This window comes from Oncorhynchus gorbuscha, linkage group LG02 (assembly GCF_021184085.1).
Source record: "Oncorhynchus gorbuscha isolate QuinsamMale2020 ecotype Even-year linkage group LG02, OgorEven_v1.0, whole genome shotgun sequence".
NCBI lineage: Eukaryota > Metazoa > Chordata > Actinopteri > Salmoniformes > Salmonidae > Oncorhynchus > Oncorhynchus gorbuscha.
In genome coordinates this window covers 48,827,905-48,853,622 of record NC_060174.1, presented here as the reverse complement: position 1 = coordinate 48,853,622, position 25,718 = coordinate 48,827,905, and the positions used below count along the sequence as shown (strand labels likewise).

At 43.1% G+C, this 25,718-nt stretch overlaps 1 protein-coding gene across 1 annotated transcript in view; it reads right to left on the bottom strand.

Annotated features, from left to right (window-relative positions):
- Window positions 1–20,373, bottom strand: part of LOC124003623 (metallophosphoesterase MPPED2-like) — a 48,940-nt gene extending 28,567 nt beyond the window's left edge. The window contains exons 1-2 of the mRNA XM_046312039.1: window positions 20,132–20,373; window positions 18,779–19,034 (exon numbers count right to left, since the gene is read on the bottom strand). Of these exons, the coding sequence (XP_046167995.1) occupies window positions 18,779–18,960 (182 nt within the window). The 5' untranslated portion in view covers window positions 18,961–19,034; window positions 20,132–20,373. The remainder of the gene's footprint in view (window positions 1–18,778; window positions 19,035–20,131) is intronic.
- Window positions 20,374–25,718: the final 5,345 nt, after the last annotated feature.

Here is a 25,718-nt window from a genome sequence, read left to right as displayed (position 1 = left end):
TACGGTCCTGAGGAGACAAACGTGCTGGACCGTTCACTCATCGATGATTTCCTCCGTTGCAGAGGATTCCTCCTCAGTGCGCCAGGAGGCGTCGGTGAGTGGGGGTACTGTCATGTTTGTCATTTATTATCATGTCTTGTCCCTGTGCTCCCCATTCTATTCGTTTCCCTCTGCTGGTCTTATTAGGTTCTTTCCCTCTTTCTATCCCTCTCTCTCCCCCTCCCTCTCTCACTCTCTCGCTCTTCTTCTCTCTATCGTTCCGTTCCTGCTCCCAGCTGTTCTATTCCCCTAATCATCATTTAGTCTTCCCACACCTGTTCCCGATCCTTTCCCCTGATTAGAGTCCCTATTTCTTCCTTTGTGTTCCGTTCCTGTCCTGTCGGTTCCTTGTTTAGAATTCACCGTGCTGTGATTGTGTATCGCCCTGTCCTGTCGTGTTTTTGCCTTCATCAGATGCTGCGTGTGAGCAGGTGTCTCTGTCAGCTACGGCCTCGCCAACGACCTGCAGTCTGTGGCCGCTTCTCCTGTTATTCCCCTCTACAGACTAGAGGATTTCTGTTATTCCCTGTTTGGACATTTCCTGTTAAGGATTCAGGATTTGTCGTTTTCTGTTTGGACTTGAATAAACTCTGTTTCTGTTAAGTCGCTTTTGGGTCCTCTTTCACCTGCATGACAGAAACAACATAACTGATTGGCTCAAACGCATTAAGAAGAAATTCCACACCTGTTAATTGAAATGCATTCCAGGTGACTACCCCATGAAGCTGGTTGAGAGAATGCCAAGAGTGTGCAAAGCTGTCAAGGAAAAGGGGGCTACTTGGAAGAATCTCAAATATATTTTGATTTGATTAACACTTTTTTTGGTTACTACATGATTCATGTGTTATTCCATAGTTTTGATATCTTGACTATTATTCTACAATGTAGAAAACAGTAAAAAATAAAGCAATATCCTGGGATGAGTAGATGTGTCAAAACGTTTGACTGGTACATCTATGAAGAAGAAAACATAAATTCATGTGAAGAGCTGCATCCGCTCTTCTCCTGTGCGTTTGGTAGCTGAGCGAGCTGGTGATCCTTGTAGTAGTTTTCTGCCGTCTGTAGCTAGCGTTAGTTTTCATTTCAGACCAATCAGCTTTTTAAAAGATAAATATCCCAAGGAGGTGTGCTGTTGCTGGGTGAGATAATACTCACGAGGATGGGCTTACGACTCAGTTGTGGCCCAAAAACATGAAGCTAGCTTTGAAGTGGAACCGGGCTGTACAGTTGAAGCAGGGCAGATTGGAGTAAGGGAACCGCGGGCACGTCTACTGTGTGGGATGCTCATTTCAACCCGGAGGACTTCAAAGGCTATAACCAGTGGAAGGCAGGATTCTGAATGAGTCTCCGACTGAACCCAGGTGCTGTGCCGAGCGTGATTGTGAAGCCTGCAAACTCTGTTTCCTATCGACCTACCGGTACATCGCAGGTGTCAGCAGTGATGGAGATACACTGGGTAAATTCAATGTGGTAATAAATTATATCTATACATAATCTAGCAAAGATTTCGAGACTGTTATATCTAGCTAGCTAACGTTCATTATAAGGTTGCTACCTGTATACTAGTAATGTTACAAGTAAGACTACACCGCCTGCAATGTTTTTGACAAGCTAACTTAGCCTCTTTCTCTGCTAGCTAGCAAGCTTATCAAATGGTGAATGTCGACACATTGCTGGGATTGAAACATAGGAGCCAGGCACCTCTCAAACTTTCCCAGAAAATGTTCCATATGCACAAAGCTTATTTCTCTTCAATTTTGTGCACAAATATGTTTACATCCCTGTTAGTGACCATGTCTTCTTTGCCAAGATAATCCATCCACCTTCTATGGGGTGGCATATCAAGAAGCTGATTAAACAGCATGATCATTACTAGTGCACCTTGTGCTGGGGACAATAAAAGACCACTTTAAGATGTGCAGTTTTGTCACACAACAAAATGCCTCAAATTGAGGAAGCGTGCAATTGGCATGCTGACTTCAGGAATGTCCATCAGAGCTGTTGCCAGACAATTGAATGTTCATTTCTCTACTATAAGCCGCCTCCAACGTTATTTTAGAGAATTTAGCAGTGCGTCCAACAGGCGTCACAACCGCAGACCACGAACCACGCCAGTTCAGGACCTCCACATCTGGCTTCTTCACCTGCAGTATAGTCTGAGACCAGCCACACGGACAGCTGATGAAACCGAGTAGTATTTCTGCCTGTCAAAACACTTTTGTGGGGAAAAACTCATTCTGATTGGCTGATCCTTTACCCTCCAAGGCCCACCCATGGCTGCACCCCTGCACAGTCACATGAACTCCATAGATTACAGCCTAATTTATTTATTTCAATTGACGGATATCCTTGTATGAACTGTAACTCAGTAAACTCTTTGAAATGTATATCTCTGTTCAGTATTTTTTTTAGACGTTGGTCCTGTTGATTAATGTCAATTGCATTGTATAACAAAATTGTCCACCAAAAGTTGGCTGGCTAGCTAGGTCAAGTAGCAAGCAAGTCAGTTATTTCACTTTTAGCGAGTCTAGATAATATAACATTATTACAGATACTAGCTATATTATTTAATACTGCCTGTATGCTGTGTGCTGTGATAAATGATAGCTTGGCTTTATAAATACTGAACAAAAATATAATGCCACAGATGTCTCAAGTTGAGGGAGCGTGCAATTTGCATGCTGAATGCCCACCGGAGCTGAATTTATTTTAATTGACTGATTCCCTTATATGAACTGTAACTCAATAAAATCTTTGAAATTGTTGCATTTATATCTCTCTCATTTATATTTTTGTTCAGTGTACATTATGCATTAAGCTGATATAGTGCCTTGAGAAAGTACTCACAACCCTTGACATTTTCCACATTTTGTTGTGTTACAGCCTGAATTTTTTTTAAAGCACTCACACATCTGAGCCATCTTTGTTGCAGAAGCATAGTAAAAATTGATTAAGATGTGAAAAAAAGATGCGAAAAGCCTTATAAAGAGCAGTGATACTAGCAAGAGCAGTGTGTGTTTCTTCTTTTTACAGCCTGAATTTAAATATAGATTTTGTGTCACTGGCCTACACACAATACCCCATATTATCAAAGTGGAATTAAGTTGACATTTTTACAAATTAATTTCAAATGAAAAGCTGAAATGTCTTGAGTCAAGTATTCAACTCCTTTGTTATGGCAAGCTTAAATAAACTCAGGAGTCACAAGTCACATAAGTTGCATGGACTGTGTGCAATAATAGTGTTTAACATGATTTTTGAATGAGTACCTGATCTCTGTGCCCCACACATAGCTATCTGTAAGGTCCCTCAGTCGAGCAGTGAATTTCAAACACAGATTCAACCACAAAAGACCAGGGAGGTTTTCCAATGCCTCACAAAGAAGAATACACCTAGTCACTAAATAAACAGGAGTCCTTCCTAACTCAGTTGCTGTAGAGGAAGGAAACCGCTCATGGAATTCGTCATGAGGCCAATGGCAACTTTAAAACAGTTAAGAGTTCAATGGCTGTGAGAACTGAGGATGGCTCAACAACATTGTAATTACTCCACAATACTAACCCAAATGACAACGTGAAAAGATGGAAGTCTGTACAGAAAAACACATTTCCAAAACCGTCATACAGTTTGCAATAAGACACTAAAGTAAAACTGCAAAAAATGTGGCCTGAATACAAAGCGTTATGTTTGGGGCAACTCAAACAACATCACTGAGAACCACTCTTAATATTTTTTAAGCATGGTAGAGGCTGCATCATGTTGTGGGTATGCTTGTCATCGGCAAGGACCAGGGAGTTTTTAGGGTAAAAATAAACTAAATAGAGCTAAGCACAGGAAAAATCCTACAGGAAAACCTGGTTCAGTCTGCTTTCCAACAGACACTGGGAGATAAATTCACCTTTCAGCAGGACAAAAACCTAAAACACAATATACACTGGAGATGCTTACAAGAATACATTGAAATATTCCTGAGTGGCCTAGCTACAGTTGACATAAATCTGCTTGAAAATCTATGGCAAGACTTGAAAACGTCTGTCTAGCTTTGATCAACAACCAACCTTGACATTTTTTTCAAATAATCATTGGCAAATATTGTACAATCCAGGTGTGCAAAGGTCTTAGATTTACCCAGAAAGACTAGCAAAGATTGCTAAAACATGTTTTCACTTTGTCATTATGGATGAGGCTTCTCTACACTTTCGTGTGCAGTCTCTGTATCTCCCCAGTCTGAAGTACCAGTCACATCATCTGCATTGGGACCAACTGGACTGTGTAATAAAGGAACACTGGTGTCATTTCTAATGCCACATACAAGAATCATTGGTGAGTCATCATCTTATATCTCTGCCCTAGTTACTTTGGATTGGATATTTTGTTGCTTTGTCTTCTCATATGTCACATGTATACTGCTCACCTCAAGTCCGGGCAGTTATTTTGAAAAAGCTGTCAATACCAATAATTTATAAATCATAAAACCTGAGAAGATTTCATTTGTGCGCACATACTGAAATATGTCTAGGATGTAAAACAATTCAACACTATGGCACAGTCCTAATTTGTGCAATGCACATTCATTGGATAAGATGAAGAGATGGACCTGGGTTTGGAGTAGGAGAACATCTATGGCAATAGAGAGGACATGGAGGATGAGGAAGGTGACGTGGTCATTGGGTGAGTAGCGGTGTGCATATTTAGAATTGTCAACTTTGTTTGCCCTACAGCGTCCATAAAAATGCCTGACATTTTATTCATGCTCAAGGAGTCAGGCTTCAGCCAGTCCGTACAAGGAACATATGTTTGTGTTCCAGTCAACTGATGAAGATTTTCCAAGTCTGTTGGGTTCCAGCATTGTTCCTGTACCCAAGAAAGCAAAGGTACCTGATCTAAATGACTATCGTCCCGTAGCACTCACTTCTGTCATCATGAAGTGCTTTTAGAGGCGAGTTAAGGATCAGATCACCTCTACCTTACCTGACACCCTTGACCCAGTTCAATTTGCATACCGCCCCAATAGAGCCACAGATGACGCAATCGCCATCGCACTGCACACGGCCCTATCCCACCTGGAAAAGAGGAATACCTACATCAGAATGCTGTTCATTGGTGTTGAATGCTGAGCTATAGTCATAGTACCCTACAAGCTCATCACTAAGCTCGGGGCCCTGGGTCCTGGACTTCCTGACGGGCCGCCCCCAGGTGGTGAAGGTAGGAATCAACACCTCTACTTCACAGATCCGCAACACAGGGACCCCACAAGGGTGCGTACTCAGCCCTCTCCTGTACTCCCTGTTCACCCATGACTGCGTGGCCATGCATGTCTCCAACTCAATCATCAAGTTTACAGATGACACAACAGTAGTAGGCCTAATTACCAACAATGACGAGACAGCCTACAGGGAGTGTGTGAGGGCCCTTGCGAAGTGGTGCCAGGGAAATAACCTCTCCCTCAATATCATCAAAATGAAGAAGATGATCGTGGACTTCAGGAAACAGCAGAGGGAGCAATCACCTATCCACATTGACGGGACCAAAGTGGAGAAGGTGAAAAGATTCAAGTTCCTCAGCATACACATCACTGACAATCTGAAATGGTCCACCCACACAGAGTGTGGTGAAGGTGGCGCAACAGCGCTTCTTCAAACCTCAGGAGGCTGAAAAAAAATTGGCTTGGCTCCTAAGACCCTCACAAACGCACAATTGAGAGCATCCTGCTGGGCTGTATCACTGCCTGGTACGGCAACTGCACCGACCGATCACCGGGGGCACACTGCCTGCCCTCCAGGACACCGACAGCACCTGATGTCACAGGAAGGCCAAATGGGTCATTAAGGAGAACAACCATCCGAGCCACGGCCTGTTCACCCAGGCTATCATCCAGAAGGCGAGGTCAGTACAGGTGCATCAAAGCTGGGGCCGAGAGACTGAAAAATAGCTTCCATCTCAAGGTTATCAGACCGTTAAATATCCGTCACTAGCCGGCTACCACCACATTACTCAACCCTGCACCCTGCTGTCCGATGTACATGGACTCACTGGTCACTTTAATAATGGAACACTTGTCACTTTAATAATGTTTACATACTGCTTTACTCATTTCATATATATACAGCGGGGCAAAAAAGTATTTAGTCAGCCACCAATTGTGCAAGTTCTCCCACTTAAAAGATGAGAGAGGCCTGTAATTTCCATCATAGGTACACTTCAACTATGACAGACAAAATGAGGGGGGAAAAAATCCAGAAAATCACATTGTAGGATTTTTTATGAATTTATTTGCAAATTATGGTGGAAAATACAATCGGATTTGTGGTGCGGAGAGTCCAGAGACTACATCATCAGCCAGAGTAACAGCTCTCAACGTCACTCAGATCTGCAGGTCGCGCAACCATGTGAGTGAATAGTTCAGCCAGCCTATGATCAGGAGGGTGCCAGCAGGCAATCTGCTCCTTTCTGCTGCCATTTTGGTGTCAGGTTGTATGCCGACCAAAGTTCTCTGAATGCTCGGCATGATGGGAGTGGCCACCATTCACCGCAGCACAGTCTTCTGTCACCAGCAAAACCACCTTGAGCCAGCAGTCCTCAAGTTATGGGATGTCAAGCAGTGGCACCCGTCGAAACTCTCCAGGAAATGGGTGGAGATCTAGTCATGGCAACAGATGTAAGGAGTGAGTCCCGCCCCCTCCTCTCTCAACATAGTGTGTAGTCTTGCGTTAAGTGATACTACTTTTGTCTGAATAAGCCTACTTGTCACATTTCTTTTGGCTGTGTTGTCTAACTGTATGTCTATTTTGCGTTCATACAGCCAAATTCCCTTCTGCTAGCTGAAAGAACCAAGTATTTTTTTCAACTGGCCGTGTGTCTGTGTATGTGTGTGTGTGTGATATATATATATATATATATATATTTACACACACACACTAAACTGACTGGGATGTTCTGACTGGGATGCGTCACCACCATCAAGAGACAGGATTGTTTTATCATATTGGTAATATGCTATATCATAATGATTCAAAGCCTAAACGATTGTCAATACTTGAGTAACATAGAACTAGAAAATTGCCTTTCTGGAATGACAGATACATTTTTTTAATGACCCATGACATATTTTTACAACTTTTAATAAAAAAGGTCAAAACGGGTTTGAATTGTTTTTATGGTAACTTGAGGCCTGTGTAGGGCATGCTCTCGTCATTTGGGAACCTATTTCTTATCCTATTGACACCAAACGCTAGATAGCCCCAATTCCAGCTGATGAATTGCCTGCGGGAAACGTGTCTGAACTTTCTAAAAAGACTGGGAAAGAAATGTGCTACTATTGGTAAGGGGAGTGGTGTAACGTCATTTTGATTTCATTATTGCATTCGACGAGTGAAGGTTCTATTTATAGATGAACTAACTCGTGTTGAGTATGGACTGTCTGCTTCACGGGCGTAGTCCTGCCGGTAGGTATTGTAGGCCGTCAGCAGCACAGTGACATCCAGGCAGACTGTGGGGAAGCCAGAATGTTGCGTTATACAACCCACTGTATAACCTTCTGTCACCATGGACATTGTCTGCCATTATTCCTGACATCACACAGAATCCATGGGAATACACCCATTGCATGAGCACCGACAACAAGTTATTTTTATGTGATTCAGCCATAGTTACAAAGGAAGTGACATTATAGGGTGTATTCTCAGTAGCAAACTAGCTTGCCATATTACCAATCAACATTCCCCACAAGTGGAGCCGCATCCTGCACTACAAGTTTAGCACCAGCACGCTCTCTGTGCCTTGATTCGTGCTCAAATCCAAACGGGAAAATGGCCTGCTCTGCCACCACCTCGTCTTCATCAGATTCTCCAAAAAAAAGTCTGGCCCAGAGGAAACAGAGTTCCTGCTATGCTCGGAGTCGCTGCTTTTGTCTGACATTTCATATCTGGAGGAAGTTTCCTCTGCAGTGATATGCTAGCTGGGAAAGGCTAATTAGCTGGCTAAAATAGCTAGGCTTCTCACATCGGAGGTGCCTCTCTCACTGGCTCTCATTTTGTTTGGTAGCTAACTCAGCCGACAGTCCTTACAATGATGGGCCCCAGCCGTCAATATGTAAGTCTCCGCTCTCTTTGCTTTAAAAAAAATCTGCTGGAGGGTTCTGTTTTCGATGTGGGTTACTACCTGTGCTTGCTGTTCTTCACTGTTGTAGAGTTAGCTGGCTAGGCTATCTAGCCAGCTATATATAGCTAATGCTCGTTTGCTGGCTAAGATAACATTAACTGCATATAACATACTTTGATAACTGGTTTGATCGTTGTTGTGTTTTTCAACAACGTTTGTTTACTTTAATGTAGCTGTAAGCTAGGTATTGATAGCAACTGTCTGACTCATGAAGTAGGCTGGTAGGGCTAACATTAGCAGGCTAGGTGGCTAGTAACCTTGTAAGCTTATTTGTAACAATAGATTCATAACGTATTTGCTTGTCAGTTGGCTGAACGTTCGATTGAAACCAGTAGTCATGGGTGCAAACTGTTTGGTTTAATTTGAAGTTCTACATTTGAAGTTATTTTGGTTAGTGTCTACATTATAGGGTATAGGCTGGCTTGCCAGGTCCTCCATATAACATCACGCCCCAGAAAAGCATTTTCCAACATGACTCATAGCTAGGGCTGTGGCTGTCATGACATTTTCTCAGACGGTTATTGTCGTGCAAAAGTCTGCCGGTTTTACGGTAATTTACCATTAATTAACATATCGGTGGCTTGTGTCTTTGGAACATCTACATTTTTAAAAAACTATAATAAATCTATTGAATATACACCATCACAATAAATACATTATTTATTTTAGGTAGGTCTAAAGAAACATTTTCTTCATATTCATAATGTATTTCAAAAGAACAGAATATGAGTTGGCCTACTGTATGTTATCTGGCGATGCGCCATGCTATAGGCTTGTTCATTTAGCAACAATATATTTAATTTTACTAGGCAAGTAAGTTAAGAACAAATTCTTATTTACAATGATGGCCTACCCCGGGCCAAACCCTAACGACGCTGGGCAAATTGTGCACCGCACTATGGGACTCCCAATCATGGCCGGTTGTGATACAGCCTGTATTCGAACCAGGGTGTCTGTAATGACACCCTAAGCTCTGAGAAGTAGTGTCTTTGACCACTGCGCCACTCGGATGCCATTCTTTTAATAGTAAGAAGAATATAATTGAACTTAGCTGAATAAAATAGGATATTTTTCCCATTCCGGAGTGAGAGTGCTCGAATATGAAGAAGTGGCTATGTTGAACGTAAAAGTGATCATTTGAAACAGGTCCTATACACAAGACTTAGAGTTACTTGGCAACTTTAGTTGTGAATGATACAACACCTTAGAAATCAAAATAAATAAGGGCTACCTGATGCGAAAATAGGCTACTGAAGAAATTAGAGAAAGTCACAAAAAAAAGCTTGCGCTCTGTTCCTTACCTCAGGCTGCACAATGCTGTTCCCTCATTAAGTGATCCTATTTTCACCCATCAGACTATTCTTACATTTGATCTTATCTTCCTTCACTAATATGTCAAATGAGTTTCGATTTAGAATGGCCCATTACCAAATTGTCAAGAACAGGGGCAAGACAAAAGACATGTTATCCCTGTGCACAGGTTCATCTGCCTCAACTGAAGCCCATTCTTGTGGGAAGCTGCTAAAGACAGCCAAGTGCTAACAGTCAGTATCTAGATAATGTGTGTGAAATGCTTGATAATGTATGTGATATCAACAGAGAAGTATATTTTCTGTGTGATTTAAATATTGACTGGCTTTTATCAAGCTGCCCACTCAACAACAACAAAATCCAACAGTAACCAGTGTCCTGTAACTAGTGTCCAGTGACCTAGTTCAGGTCGTCAGTCAAACTACCAGGGTAATTACAAATAGCACAGGAATTTAAAAAAAAATCAACATGTATTGATCACATCTTCACTAATGCTGCTGAAATGTACTTTAAAGCAGCATCCAAATCAATAGGATGTAGTGATGACAATATAGTAGCCACATCTAGGAAAACCAAGGTGCCAAAGGCTGGGCCTAACAGTGTATAAGAGGTCATACAATAGATTTTGTAGTGATTCTTATGTTGATGTAAAGAATATTTGCTTGTCTGTGGCGTGTAGTGAGGAGCAACCAGATGCTGCACTTGACACATTTGTGAAATTGCTTATTCCAGTTACTAATAAGCGCGCACCCATTAAGAAAATGACTAAAAACGGTTAAATCCCCTTGGATCGACGAGGAATTTAAAAATTGTATGGTTGAGAGGGATGAGGCAAAGGGTATGGCAAATAAGTCTGGCAGCCCTACCGATTGTCAAACGTACTGCAACTTGAATTATTTATTTATTTTATTAAACCAGGCAAGACAGTTAAGAACAAATTCTTATTTACAATGATGGCCTACCAAAAGGCCTCCGGCAGAGACGGGGTCCTGGGATTTAAAAAAAATAATAAAATAGGACAAAACACACATCACGACAAGAGAGACAACACTACAGAGACCTAAGACAACAGCATAGCAGGGCAGCAACACATGACAACACAGCATGGTAGCAACACAACATAACATGGTAGCAACACAACATGGTAACAGCACAAAAGGCCAAGAAGGTAGAGACAACAATACATCACACAAAGCAGCCACAACTGTCAGTAAGAGTGTCCACGATTGAGTCTTTGAATGAATAGATTGAGATAAAACTGTCCAGTTTGAGTGTTTGTTGCAGCTCGTTCCAGTCGCTAGCTGCAACGAACTGAAAAGAGGAGCGACCCAGGGATGTGTGCGCTTTGGGGACCTTTAACAGAAAGTGACTGGCAGAATGGGTGTTGTATGTGGAGGATGAGGGCTGCAGTAGGTATCTCAGATCGGGGGGAGTGAAGCCTAAGAGGGTTTTATAAATAAGCATCAACCAGTGGGTTTTGCGACAGATATACAGAGATGACCAGTTTACAGGGGAGTATAGAGTGCAGTGATGTGTCCTATAAGGAGCATTGGTGGCAAATCTGATGGCCAACTGGTAAAGAACATCTAGCTGCTCGAGAGCACCCTTACTAATCTCCGTAATCTAGCATGGGTAGGATGGTCATCTGAATCAGGGTTAGTTTGGCAGCTGGGGTGAAAGAGGAGCGATTACGATAGAGGAAACCAAGTCGAGATTTAACTTTAGCCTGCAGCTTTGATATGTGCTGAGAGGAGGACAGTGCACCGTCTAGCTATACTCCCAAGTGCTTGTATGAGGCGACTACCTCAAGCTCTAAACCCTCAGAGGTAATAATAACAACTGTGGGAAAAGGGGCATAACATGACAAATAAACTTTACTATGAAACAAAGACAAATTATATAAAGAATGATATTTAAGGTGCTCCAAAGCTTTTTACTAACATTTTGGGAAAAAAGGTCAACTGGGCTCCATCATTCATTGAATCAGATGGCTCATTCATCACAAAACTCACTGATATTGCCAACTACTTTAATTACTTTTTCATTGGCAAGATTAGCAAACTTATGCATGGCATGCCAGAAACAAATGCTGACACTACACATCCAAGTATATCTGACCAAATGATGAAAGACAAGCATTATACATTTGAATTCCGTAAAGTGAGTGTAGAAAAGGTGAACAAATTATTGTTGTCTATCAACAACGACAAGCCACTTGGGTCTTGACAACCTGGAAAATTACTGCGGATAATAGAGGACGATAATGTCACTCCTATTTTCCATATCTTCAATTTAAGCCTACTAGAAAGTGTGTGCCCTCAGGCCTGGAGAGAAGCTAAAGTCATTCCCCTTTACTGGCTCAAATAGCCGATCAATCAGCCGTTTACCAACCCTTAGTAAACTTCTGAAAATAATGGTGTTTGACCAGATACAAAGGTATTTTACCGCTTACACAAATGACTGATGATTGGCGGAGATAAATTGATGAAAAAGATTGTGGGGGGGGTTCGTTAGACTTTCATGCGGCTTTTGACATTATCGATCATAGTCTGCTGCTGGAAAAACGTATGTGTTATGGCTTTACACCCCCCGCTATATTGTGGATAAAGAGTTACTTGTCTAACAGAACACAGAGGATGTTCTTCAATGGATACCTCTCCAACATAATCCAGGTAGAATCAGGAATTCCCCAGGGCAGCTGTTTAGGCCCCTTTAAGAAAAGCCAGAGTGTCTATGTATGCAGATGACTCAACACTGTACACGTCAGCTACTACAGCAACTGAAATGACTGCAACACTTGACAAAGAATGGGTGGCAAGGAATAAGTTAGTCCTAAATATTTCCAAAACTAAAAGCATTGGTTTTGGGACAAATCAGTCACTAAATCCTAAACCTCAACTAAATCTTGTGGAAATTGAGCAAGTTGAGGTGACTAAACTGCATGGAGTAAACCTGGATTGTAAACTGTCAAGGTCAAAACATATTGATACAAGAGTAGCTAAGATGGGGAGAAGTCTGTCCATAATAAAGCGCTGCTCTGCCTTAACAACACTATCAACAAGGCAGGTCCTGCAGGCCCTGGTTTTGTCACACCTAGACTACTGTTCAGTAGTGTGGTCAGGTGCCACAAAGAGGGACTTAGAACAATTACAATTGGCTCAGAACAGGGCAGTACGGCTGGCCCTTAAATGTACATGGAGAGCTGACATGAATTATATGCATGTCAATCTCTCATGGCTCAAAGTGGAAGAGAGATTGATTTTGTCACTACTTTTTTTGTAAGAGGTGTTGTCATGTTGAAGGTACCGAGCTGTCTGTTTAAACTCAGGGTGGCAGGGTAGCCTAGTGGTAAGAGCGTTGGACTAGTAACCGGAAGGTTGCAAGTTCAAATCCCCAAGCTGACAAGATACAAATCTATCATTCTGCCCCTAGGCTGTCATTGAAAATAGGAATTTGTTCTTAACTGACTTGCCTAGTTAAATAAATCAAATAAATACCCCACAAGACATGCCACCAGAGGTCTCTTCACAATCTGCAAGTGCAGAACAAACTATGGGAGGTGCACAATACTACATAGAGCCATACCTACATGCAACTCTATTCCACATCAGGTAACTGATGCAAGCAGTAGAATCAGACTTTAAAACAGGCAAAAATACACCTTAAAGAGACTGTGAAGAGACACACACACAAGCGCTAGCACATTGTTGTATTGTAGATATGTAGTGGTTATATGATGTATGGTTTTGTGTTAATGTGTTTGAATCCCAAATGTAAAAATGGGCATCCCTAATAAATACAAATACTGGAATAGCAAATGGAGGGTAGTTTCCTGCCAGTACATTTTTCACTCATGTTGGGTCGGCTTCCCAGCTGCTATTCCGCCCAAACTCTGTATGCCATAGGCTCTCCAACGCTGTTCCTGCAGCTACCCAGTGCTTAATTTGGGAAACCAAGTGAAATCTGTTTGGGAACGTCGATAGTAATATGTTTTCACAACATATTTCATTAAACTGTTGACAGGCCCTCTTTCTGCTTGTTGGAGAAAGGAATGAAGGAGAGAGTGGGGGAGATGGAAACTCACAGTGGTGAGATATTCTGTAGCAAAAATGTAACTTGTCAGCCTATTAATTATGCCCTATTACTAGGCTATTCAAGATACAAATACACTAATTGTAGGCTAAATCTGAATGAGTTTAATTTAGTCGAGACCAATTATGTACCAAAGATATCGGCCCCCTTGAACTTTGCAACCTTTTGCCACATTTCAGGCTTCAAACATAAAGATATAAAACGGTATTTTTTTGTGAAGAATCAACAACAAGTGGGACACAATCATGAAGTGGAACGACATTTATTGGATATTTCAAACTTTTTTAACAAATCAAAAACTGAAAAATTGGGCGTGCAAAATTATGCAGCCCCCTTAAGTTAATACTTTGTAGCGCCACCTTTTGCTGCGATTACAGCTGTAAGTCGCTTGGGGTATGTCTCTATCAGTTTTGCACATCGAGAGACTGACATTTTTTCCCATTCCTCCTTGCAAAACAGCTCGAGCTCAGTGAGGTTGGATGGAGAGCATTTGTGAACAGCAGTTTTCAGTTCTTTCCACAGATTCTCGATTGGATTCAGGTCTGGACTTTGACTTGGCCATTCTAACACCTGGATATGTTTATTTTTGAACCATTCCATTGTAGATTTTGCTTTAAGTTTTGGATCATTGTCTTGTTGGAAGACAAATCTCCGTCCCAGTCTCAGGTCTTTTGCAGACTCCATCAGGTTTTCTTCCAGAATGGTCCTGTATTTGGCTCCATCCATCTTCCCATCAATTTGAACCATCTTCCCTGTCCCTGCTGAAGAAAAGCAGGCCCAAACCATGATGCTGCCACCACCATGTTTGACAGTGGGGATGGTGTGTTCAGGGTGATGAGCTGTGTTGCTTTTACGCCAAACATAACATTTTGCATTGTTGCCAAACAGTTCAATTTTGGTTTCATCTGACCAGAGCACCTTCTTCCACATGTTTGGTGTGTCTCCCAGGTGGCTTGTGGCAAACTTTAAATGACACTTTTTTATGGATATCTTTAAGAAATGGCTTTCTTCTTGCTACACTTCCATAAAGGCCAGATTTGTGTAATATACGACTGATTGTTGTCCTATGGACAGAGTGTCCCACCTCAGTTGTAGATCTCTGCAGTTCATCCAGAGTGATCATGGGCCTCTTGGCTGCATCTCTGATCAGTCTTCTCCTTGTATGAGCTGAAAGTTTAGAGGGACGGCCAGGTCTTGGTAGATTTGCAGTGGTCTGATACTCCTTCCATTTCAATATTATCGCTTGCACAGTGCTCCTTGGGATGTTTAAAGCTTGGGAAATCTTTTTGTATCCAAATCCGGCTTTAAACTTCTTCACAACAGTATCTCGGAGCTGCCTGGTGTGTTCCTTGTTCTTCATGATGCTCTCTGCGCTTTTAACCGACCTCTGAGACTATCACAGTGCAGGTGCATTTATACGGAGACTTGATTACACACAGGTGGATTGTATTTATCATCATTAGTCATTTAGGTCAACATTGGATCATTCAGAGATCCTCACTGAACTTCTGGAGAGAGTTTGCTGCACTGAAAGTAAAGGGGCTGAATAATTTTGCACGCCCAATTTTTCAGTTTTTGATTTGTTAAAAAAGTTTGAAATATCTAAAAAATGTCGTTCCACTTCATGTTTGTGTCCCACTTGTTGTTGATTCTTCACAAAAAATACAGTTTTATATCTTTATGTTTGAAGCCTGAAATGTGGCAAAAGGTCGCAAAGTTCAAGCGGGCCGAATACTTTCGCAAGGCACTGTGTATATATATATACATACACACTGCTCAAAAAAATAAGGGGAACACTTAAACAACACAATATTACTCCAAGTTAATCACACTTCTGTGAAATCAAACTGTCCACTTAGGAAGCAACACTGATTGACAATAAATTTCACAACAGGTGGAAATTATAGGCAATTAGCAAGACACCCCCAATAAAGGAGTGGTTCTGCAGGTGGTGACCACAGACCGCTTCTCAGTTCTATGCTTCCTGGCTGATGTTTTGGTCACTTTTGAATGCTGGGGGTGCTTTCACTCTATTATTAGCATGATACGGAGTCTACAACCCACACAAGTGGCTCAGGTAGTGCAGCTCATCCAGGATGGCATATCAATGCGAGCTGTGGCAAGGTTTGCTGTGTCTGTCAGCGTAGTGTCCAGAGCATGGAGGAGCTACCGGGAGACAGGCCAGTACATCAGGAGACGTGGAGGAGGCCGTAGGAGTGCAACAACCCAGCAGCAGGACCGCTACCTCCGCCTTTGTGCAAGGAGGAGCAGGAGGAGCACTGCCAGAGCCCTGCAAAATGACCTCCAGCAGGCCACAAATGTGCATGTGTCTGCTCAAACGGTCAGAAACAGACTCCATGAGGGTGGTATGAGGGCCCGATGTCCACAGGTGGGGGTTGTGCTTACAGCCCAACACCGTGCAGGACATTTGGCATTTTCCAGAGAACACCAAGATTGGCAAATTTGCCACTGGCGCCCTGTGCTCTTCACAGATGAAAGCAGGTTCACACTGAGCACATGTGACAGAGTCTGGAGACGCTGTGGAGAACGTTCTGCTGCCTGCAACATCCTCCAGCATGACCGGTTTGGCGGTGGGTCAGTCATGGTGTGGGGTGGCATTTCTTTGGGGGGCCGCACAGCCCTCCATGTGCTCGCCAGAGGTAGCCTGACTGCCATTAGGTACCGAGATGAGATCCTCAGACCCCTTGTGAGACCATATGCTGGTGCGTTTGGCCCTGGGTTCCTCCTAATGCAAGACAATGCTAGACCTCATGTGGCTGGAGTGTGTCAGCAGTTCCTGCAAGAGGAAGGCATTGATGCTATGGACGGGCCTGCCCGTTCCCCAGACCTGAATCCAATTGAGCACAACTGGGACATCATGTCTCGCTCCATCCACCAACGCCACGTTGCACCACAGACTGTCCAGGAGTTGGCGGATGCTTTAGTCCAGGTCTAGGAGGAGATCCCTCAGGTGACCATCAGCAACTTCATCAGGAGCATGCCCAGGCATTGTAGGGAGGTCATACAGGCACGTGGAGGCCACACACACTACTGAGCCTCATTTTGACTTGTTTTAAGGACATTACATCAAAGTTGGAACAACCTGTAGTGTGGTATTCCACTTTAATTTTGAGCGTGACTCCAAATCCAGACCTGCATGGGTTGATAAAATTTGATTTCCATTGATAATTTTTGTGTGATTTTGTTGTCAGCACATTCAACTATGTAAAGAAAAAAGTATTTAATAAGAATATTTAATTCATTCAGATCTTGGATGTGTTATTTTAGTGTTCCCTTTATTTATTTGACCAGTGTATATGTTTTAATGTTTTTCGGCCATGTGTAATATGAGGTAGGCTATGCATTGTATAACGGCACAATCATTATTTTAATTCAGTTTTTCGTTGGGGGGGTGGGGAGTATGCATGTTTTTAATTTGAATTAATCATCACCTTAGAAAGCTCTGTCCATTTCGTCGTGAAACAACATCCACAATGACCATGTTTTCCACTCAGTTTTAACCTGTTTGTTGAACTTTGTTTTTCAAATTGATCAATTACAGTTAACTGAGCTATAAAAGCATGATACTCTTCTGATAAGTGTTTGATGTGATTTTTGATTGCATTTGCATTTAAAGTCAGAGTGGTTAGAGGGACAATAGAGCCCTGAGTACCAGGCCATTAGACACCTGATGATCGTTAGTAAGTTTGGTACTACTAATGCATGTCCAGAGTGCATAACAGGAGATTACCGTGACTCAAGGTCAGGTAGAATTTTACTGCGGTCATGACTGCCGGTGTGGCGGTAATAAGGTCACGGCAACAGCCCTCCTCATAGCGAGTCAAATTAGAAAGAAAGTCGACTTTTCCTCGAGTCTATGCGGAGCAATGTTGGTAAAATGAGCTGATAAATTGTCCGAATATGTTGTACTAAAGAGGTTTCATTGGGCTGTAGGCTAGGATTTACCTGCTACCTATTTGATAACAATAGCCCACTTGTGTTGATTTCATATCAGCCTTAGGCAGGCTACAACTGGAAAACCCGAGGAACTCCGATTTCAAGAGAGAAGCCATGTTATACGAAAAGAACGAGACTAGCCAACATTTTCAGAAACTGCTCGGCTTTATTATCTACAACTCTCCCCATGCTAGCATAACAAAACGTTTAGTCCCGTAGGACATTTAAGGTGAGTCAAATGGAACACACAACAATAATTCCCAACGGGCTACATCGCAAATATAAAACAAATACAACAATGTATTATGGATTTTCATGACAATTAATTTGGCATATGCTACGTAGCGTTTGAACTGACACTTGCTACTCTTGCGTGTCAATATCACGCCGCTGACGGACGTCTCTCCGTGTGACTTCGGCTTTCAGCTTCTCACAGTCCTGTGCTGAAACGCTCCATCCGATTGAATTACTGTAGCAGTGGCAGATAGCTTCAATAAACAAGCTTCAATAAAACAAAGTCCACCTTGTTGTTCTACTGACAAGGGAGAGCCGTTGTGATTTTATGGCTACTATTCAAAAAATTAAGTTATCAGTGGACTAAGTGAAAAACACTGGTTAACGGAAGTTCAGACTTCGATAAAAGAGGACATCTGCCGTACGCCTTTGTTTTCTCTCTGCTGGTAAAGTGTTTTGTGTGGGTGTCACTGCCAGGCAGTGAGTCCCAGGGAGACAGCCAGAAGCACCTGCCTCCCCCTCTGACCACCCCGGGCCAACCCACCTCCATCCACAGCAACACTCATTACATCCTAATGATTCAGAAGTCAATAGGCAAGTTACTTACAATTGAACTGTGACCCAGAGGTCAAAGGAACATTGTTAAATAGCTTATAAACCCTCTGACCTCCGTTAAGTTGATAACATGAAAAGGTGACCTCCACCACTCTAGATTATTTGGCAGGGCGGATAACTCACAAACCAATCCAATGAAATAAAATCATCCTCCATCTAGTCTTCTATATGAATCACAAGCTAATATCTGGTGAGAATAGAATAGAGGCACCACCAGCTGGGGGTTGGTGGTAGAGGTAGTGAGGACAGATGTCTATATATTCACTTTCTTTAGTTTGAACCCCATCAATCAATACTCTGTGCACTGTAAAGGCCCGTCAGATGAAAGAGAGACAGACATAACGCAGTCTGTGGATAGATAGACACTCACATGTGGACATGGGGTGGTTGGAAGCGGCTCTCGTTGATGTTGTAGTGGGTAAAGGCCTGTGTGGGGTTGGAGCTGTACTCGTCCACAGTGATGGTCACCTTGCCCTGAGAGGGGGGGGTTCTGTGAGCCATGGCTCCACTGCTAGGGACATGGGCAGTTAGTTTACCAGGATCCAGGACCATCCTAGGAAGCAGACATCATTCAGAATGGCCCCGCTCAGCTCACCAACTCAAGACCCACCGGCCCTCTGGATAATCTGTACCGCGGCAAACAGAAAGCGAGTAGGAAATCGTCATGTACAATAATTGTGCCGTATCATCAATCAATGACAACATTAACTGAGCCTTGATTCAAATAAACTAAATGACAGCATTAACTGAGTACTGTACAAAAAAACCTCAGCAAGAAAACATTCAGAATACAGAGTTACAATAATAACTCAACCACTAATATCAGAAAAGAAGCCATACATGTCTTGTTCGTTTCTGCTGCTAGATTTGACAGGCAGTAGATAGGATAAAACAAATAAGCTCAGACATTAAAACCTAACAATGATGTAGTAGAAAATATCTTGACCAAATGTAATAGTGACTCAGTAAATTGATACGATGTAACCAAGTGAATTATATAGTTGCAGTAGTAGGCCTATTGGCTAGATGACAGAAGTGAACTTTGACCAAACCACTTTAAAATGGTCAAGACAATAAAAAGTGAACACAAAAACATAACTAGGGGGGCGGCAGGGTAGCCTAGTGGTTAGAGCGTTGGACTAGTAAGTGGAAGGCTGCAAGTTCAAACCTCCGAGCTGACAAGGTACAAATCTGTCGTTCTGCCCCTGAACAGGCAGTTACATAGCCACTGTTCCTAGGCCGTCTTTGTAAATAAGAATTTGTTCTTAACTGACTTGCCTGGTGAAATAAAAACTACCCAGACGATTTTAACATGAGCAAATTAACAGAGATGCAGACAAGACTACATTTTCCACCACTCAACTTCAACAAGCTGATTGTCTTACAAACTAAATTGTAAGAGGATGTTTTACGAAAAATCGGTTCCCTCTTTTGTTTCACACTGCAACATTTTGAAGAGGGAATAATAAAAAAAACTACGCACCATTTCTACCAATCAGCCTAAAAAGAGAAATATGGAAAGAGACCAAATTGGACCTCTGACACCAGAGATTACACGATTGTGTTGTTCCTAATTTATTGTATCCTGCATTACAGAGAATAAAATACAAACATAAACCAAGTTATTGCATCTAAAAAAATAGTACGAATAGCAACATCTATAGCCTCTGCAGAAACCTCTGTATCCATATGGCTCGTAAATGACAAGCCACCTCTAACCCACCGCTTTGTGCCTTCCTCGTTATTTTTTCCCCAACGATTTTCTTGCCAAACGGGTAGCGAGTTCCTTTCCTTCGGCCAATAACTGCTCCGGGTTAAACCGATCTGTTTTCAAAAACGCGGTCCCATAGGTAACGCAGAGAATTCAGGTGGAGGTCGTGGCAAGCAGGGCAGAACCTTCGACCCTGAGAGACCCTCGGCTGGCTATTGAGGAAATGCGACAGACAGGCAACGAGCGAGTAAGGAGCCTCGATGTGAAAAGAGAAGGAGGGGGGGTGCAGTGCGAGAGGACTGCCACCGGGGTCAGAGAGCAGTACAGAAGCACAGGGAGACGCGGAGGGGACTGCACTGGGACCACTGTTTGTAGAATTTGAAATAGGATTTCAAGCAAACTATTATTATAATTTTTTACTCTTTATATTTTTGGATAGCCTACAATTGGGCTCACATAGCCATTGTTGCCTATTAAAACGTATTATACATAATATATAAAGAAAGACAAATACACCAAATTAAATACACATTTGTACTGTAAAATGTAAGGTCCTAGCCGTGTATATTAAACCAATGGCAAACTACCTGGACTACTTGACTGACCCCCACCCCTTTTTTTTTAATGCTACTGCTCGTAGATGTTTATTATCTATGCATAGTCACTTTACCGTGCATTCAGGAAGTATTCAGACCATTCACTTTTTCCACATTTTGTTACGTTACAGCATTATTGTAAAATGGATTAAATAAAACATCATCAATCTACACATAATTCCTCATAATGACAAAGCGAAAATCTATTTTTTTAGACATAAATACTGAAATACCTTATTTACATAAGCATTCAGATCCTTTGCTATGAGACTCGAAATTGAGCTCAGGTGCATCCTGTTTCCATTGATCATCCTTGAGATGTTTCTACAACTTCATTGGAGTCCACCTGTGGAGAATTAAATTGATTGCATATGATTTGGAACGGCACACACCTGTCTATATAAGGTCCCACAGTTGGTAATGCATGTCAGATCACAAATCAAGCCATGAGGTCGACGGCGTTCTCTGTAAAGCTCTGAGACAGGATTATGTCGAAGCACAGATCTGGGGAAGGGTACCAAAAAAGGTATGCTGCATTGAAGGTCCCCAAGAACACAGTGGCCACCATCGATCCTAAATGGAAGACGTTTGGATCCACCAAAACTCTAACCGAGAGCTGGCCGCCGGGCCAAACTGAGCATATGGGGGAAAATGGTCAGTGAGGTGACCAAGAACCCGATGGTCACTCTGACAGACTTCCAGAGTTCCTCTGTTGAAATGGGAGAACCTTCCAGAAGGACAACCATCTCTGCAGCACCCCTCCAATCAGGCCTTTATGGTAGAGTGGCCAGACGGAAGCCACTCCTCAGTAAAAGGCACATGACAGCCCGCTTGGAGTTTGCCAAAAGACTCTCAGATCATGAGAAACAAGATTCTCTGGTCTGATGAAACCAAGATTTAACTCAGTTGCCTGCATGCCAAGCGTCATGTCTGGAGGAAACCTTGCACCATCCCTACGGTGAAGTATGGTGGTGGCAGCTGTGAGGATGTTTTCAGCAGCAGTGACTGGGAGACTAGTCAAGATTGGAGGAAAGATGAACGGAGCAAAGTGTAAAGAGATCCTTGATGAAATCCTGCTCCAGAGTGCTCAGGACCTCAGACTGGGGCAAAGGTTCACCTTCCAACCGGACAATGACCCTAAGCACACAGCTAAGAGAACGTGGGAATGGCTTCAGGACAAGTCTCTGAATGTCCGTGAGTGGCCCAGCCAGAGCCCGGACTTGAACCTGATCAAACATCTCCGGAGAGACCTGAAAATACTGTGTAGCGACGCTCCCCATCCAACCTGACAGAGCTTGAGAGGATCTGCAGAGAAGAATGGGAGAAACTCCCCAAATACTGGTGTGCCAAGCTTGTAGAGTCATATCCAAGAACAAAGTACTGAGGAAAGGGTCTGAATACTTATGTAAATGTAATATTTCAGTAAAAAAAAAAAAAATACATTTAGCTTTGACATTATGGGGTATTGTGTGAAGATTGATGAGGAAAAAAATACTATTTGATCAATGTTATAATAAGGCTTAAATGTAACAAAGTGTGGAAAGAGTGAAGGGTTCTGACTACTTTCCGAATGCACTGTACATGTACATATTGCCTTGACTAACCTGTACCCCACACATTGATTTGGCACCAGTACCCCCTTTATATATAGCCTCGTTATTTTATTGTAACTTTATTTTATTTTTTACTTTAGTTGATTTTTTCCCCTTTGCTGCATTGTTTAAGGGCTTGAAGTAAGCACTACAAGGTAAGATCTACACCAGTTGTATTCGGCGCATGTGACAAATAAAATTTGATTTGCACACTTGGAAATGATTAGTGATATTGACATACCATTATGTCCCGCTACTGCATTTTGCTTTCGGAATGCGTGCAATCAGTACCAGCAAAGGTGTGAAGGAAAAAGTAAGTCTTCATGTATTCTATAATAAAAAATAAAACAATTAAATTCACCTTTATTTAACCAGGTAGGCTAGTTGAGAACAAGTTCTCAGTTACAACTGCGACCTGGCCAAGATAAAACCAAGCAGTGCGACACAAACAACAACACAGAGTTACACATGGAATAAACAAACATACAGTCAATAATACAATAGAAAAAGTCTATATACAGTGTGTGCAACTGAGGTAGGATAAGGGAGGTAAAGGCAATAAATAGGCCATAGTGGCGAAGTAATTACAATATAGCAATTAAACACTGGAGTGATAGATGTGCAAGTAGAAATACTGGGGTGCAACGGAGAAAAAGAAATACAATTTTAAAAAGTATGGGGATGAGGTAGTTGGATGGGCTATTTACAGATGGGCTATGTACAGGTGCTGTGATCTGTGAACTGCTATGACAGCTGGTTCTTAAAGCTAGTGAGGGAGATATGAGTCTCCAGCTTCAGTGATTTTTTCAGTTCGTTCCAGTCATTGGCAGCAGAGAACTGGAAGTTAAGGCGGCTGAAGGAGGAATTGGCTTTGGGGGTGACCAGTGAAATATACCTGCTCGAGCGCGTGCTGCGGGCGGGTGCTGCTATGGTGACCAGTGAGCTGAGATAAGGCGGGGCTTTATCTAGCAAAGACTTATAAATTACCTGGAGCCAGGCCTCCCGGGTCACGCAGTGGTTAAGGGAGCTGTACTGCAGCGCCAGCTGTGCCATCAGAGTCCCTGGGTTCGCGCCCAGGCTCTGTCATAACCGGCCACGACCGGGAGGTCCGTGGGGCGACGCACAATTGGCCTAGCGTCGTCCGGGTTAGGGAGGGCATGGTCGGTAGGGGTGTCCTTGTCTCATCACGCACCAGCGACTCCTGTGGCGGGCTGGGCGCAGTGTGCGCTAGCCAAGGTGGCCAGGTGCACGGTGTTTCCTCCGGCACATTGGTGTGGCTGGCTTCCGGGTTGGATGCACACTGTGTTAAGAAGCAGTGCGGCTTGGTTGGGTTGTGTATCGGAGGACGCATGACTTTCAACCTTCATCTCTCCCGAGAAAAGAGTCGGCCCGAGGATTGAACCCTGTGGCACCCCCATAGAGACTGCCAGAGGTCCGGACAACAGGCCATCCGATTTCACACACTGAACTCTATCTGAGAAGTAGTTGGTGAACCAGGCGAGGCAGTCATTTGAGAAACCAAGGCTGTTTAGTCTGCCGATAAGAATGTGGTGATTGACAGAGTCGAAAGCCTTGGCCAGGTTGATGAATACAGCTGCACAGTATTGTCTCTTATCAATGGCGGTTATGATATCGTTTAGGATCTTGAGCGTGGCTGAGCTGCACCCATGACCAGCTCGGGAAAAAGATTGCATTGCGGTGGGATTCGAAATGGTCAGTGATCTGTTTGTTAACTTGGCTTTCGAAGACCTTAGAAAGGCAGGGTAGGATAGATATAGGTCTGTAAGCAGTTTGGGTCTAGAATGTGGCAGCTTTACAATCTTTGGGGATCCCAGACAATATGAAAGAGAGGTTGAACAGGCTATTAATAGGGGTTGCAACAATTTTGGCGGATCATTTTAGAAAGAGAGGGTCCAGATTGTCTAGCCGATGTGTAGTGGTCCAGATTTTGCAGCTCTTTCAGAACATCAGCTATCTGGATTGGGTGAAGGAGAAATGGAGGAGGCTTGGGCAAGCTGCTGTGGGGGGTGCAGGGCTGTTGACCGGGGTAGGGGTAGCCAGGTGGAAAGCATGGCCAGCCGTAGAAAAATGCTTATTGAAATTCTCAATTATCACAGATTTACAGGTGGTGTCAGTGTTTCCTAGCCTCAGTGCAGTGGTCAGCGGGGAGGAGGTGCTCTTATTCTCAATGGACTTTACAGCGTGTCAGAACATTTTGGAGTTTGTGCTACAGGATGCACATTTTTGTTTGAAAAAGCTAGCCTTTGCTTTCCTAACTGCCTGTGCATATTGGTTCCTAACCTCCCTGAAAAGTTGCATATCGCGGGGGCTATTCGATGCTAATGCAGTTCACCACAGGATGTTTTTGTGCTGGTCAAGGGCAGTCAGGTCTGAAGTGAACCAAGGGTTATATCTATTCCTGGTGCTACATTTTTTGAATTGGGCATGCTTATTTAAGATGGCGAGGAAAGCACTTTTAAAGAATAACCAGGCATCCTCTACTGACGGAATGAGGTCAATATCCTTCCAGGATACCCGGGCCAGGTCGATTAGAAAGGCCTGCTCACTGAAGTGTTTTAGGGAGCGTTTGACAGTGATGAGAGGTGGTCGTTTGACTGCAGACCCATTACAGATGTAGGCAATGAGGCAGTGATCGCTGAGATCCTGGTTGAAGGCAGCAGAAGTGTATTTGGAGGGCAGGTTGGTTAGCATGATATCTATGAGGGTGCCTGTGTTTACGGATTTGGGGTTGTACCTGGTAGGTTCATTGATCATTTGTGTGAGATTGAGGGCATCAAGCTTTGATTGTAGGATGGCCGGGGTGTTAAGCTTTTCCCAGTTTAAGGTCCCTAACAGCACGAGCTCTGAAGATAGATGGGGAGCAATCAATTCACATATGGTGTACAGGGCACAGCTGGGGGCAGAAGGTGGTCTATAGCAAGCGGCAAATGTGAGAAACTTGTTACTGGAAAGGTGGATTTTTAAAAGTAGAAGCCCCAATTGTTTGAGCACATACCAGGATAGTAAGACAGAACTCTGCAGGCTATCTCTGCAGTAGATTGCAACTCCGCCCCCTTTGGCAGTTCTATCTTGTCGGAAAATGTTATAGTTAGGGATGGAAATTTCTGGGTTTTTGGTGGTCTTCCTAAGCCAGGATTCAGACACGGCTAGGACATCCGGGTTGGCAAAGTGTGCTAAGGCAGTGAATAAAACAAACTTAGGGAGGAGGCTTCTAATGTTAACATGCATGAAACCAAGGCTTTTACGGTTACAGAAGTCAACAATTGAGAGTGTCTGGGGAATGGGAGTGGAGCTAGGCACTGCAGGGCCTGGATTAACCTCTACATCACCAGAGGAACAGAGGAGAAGTAGGATAAGGGTACGGCTAAATGCTATAAGAACTAGTCGTCT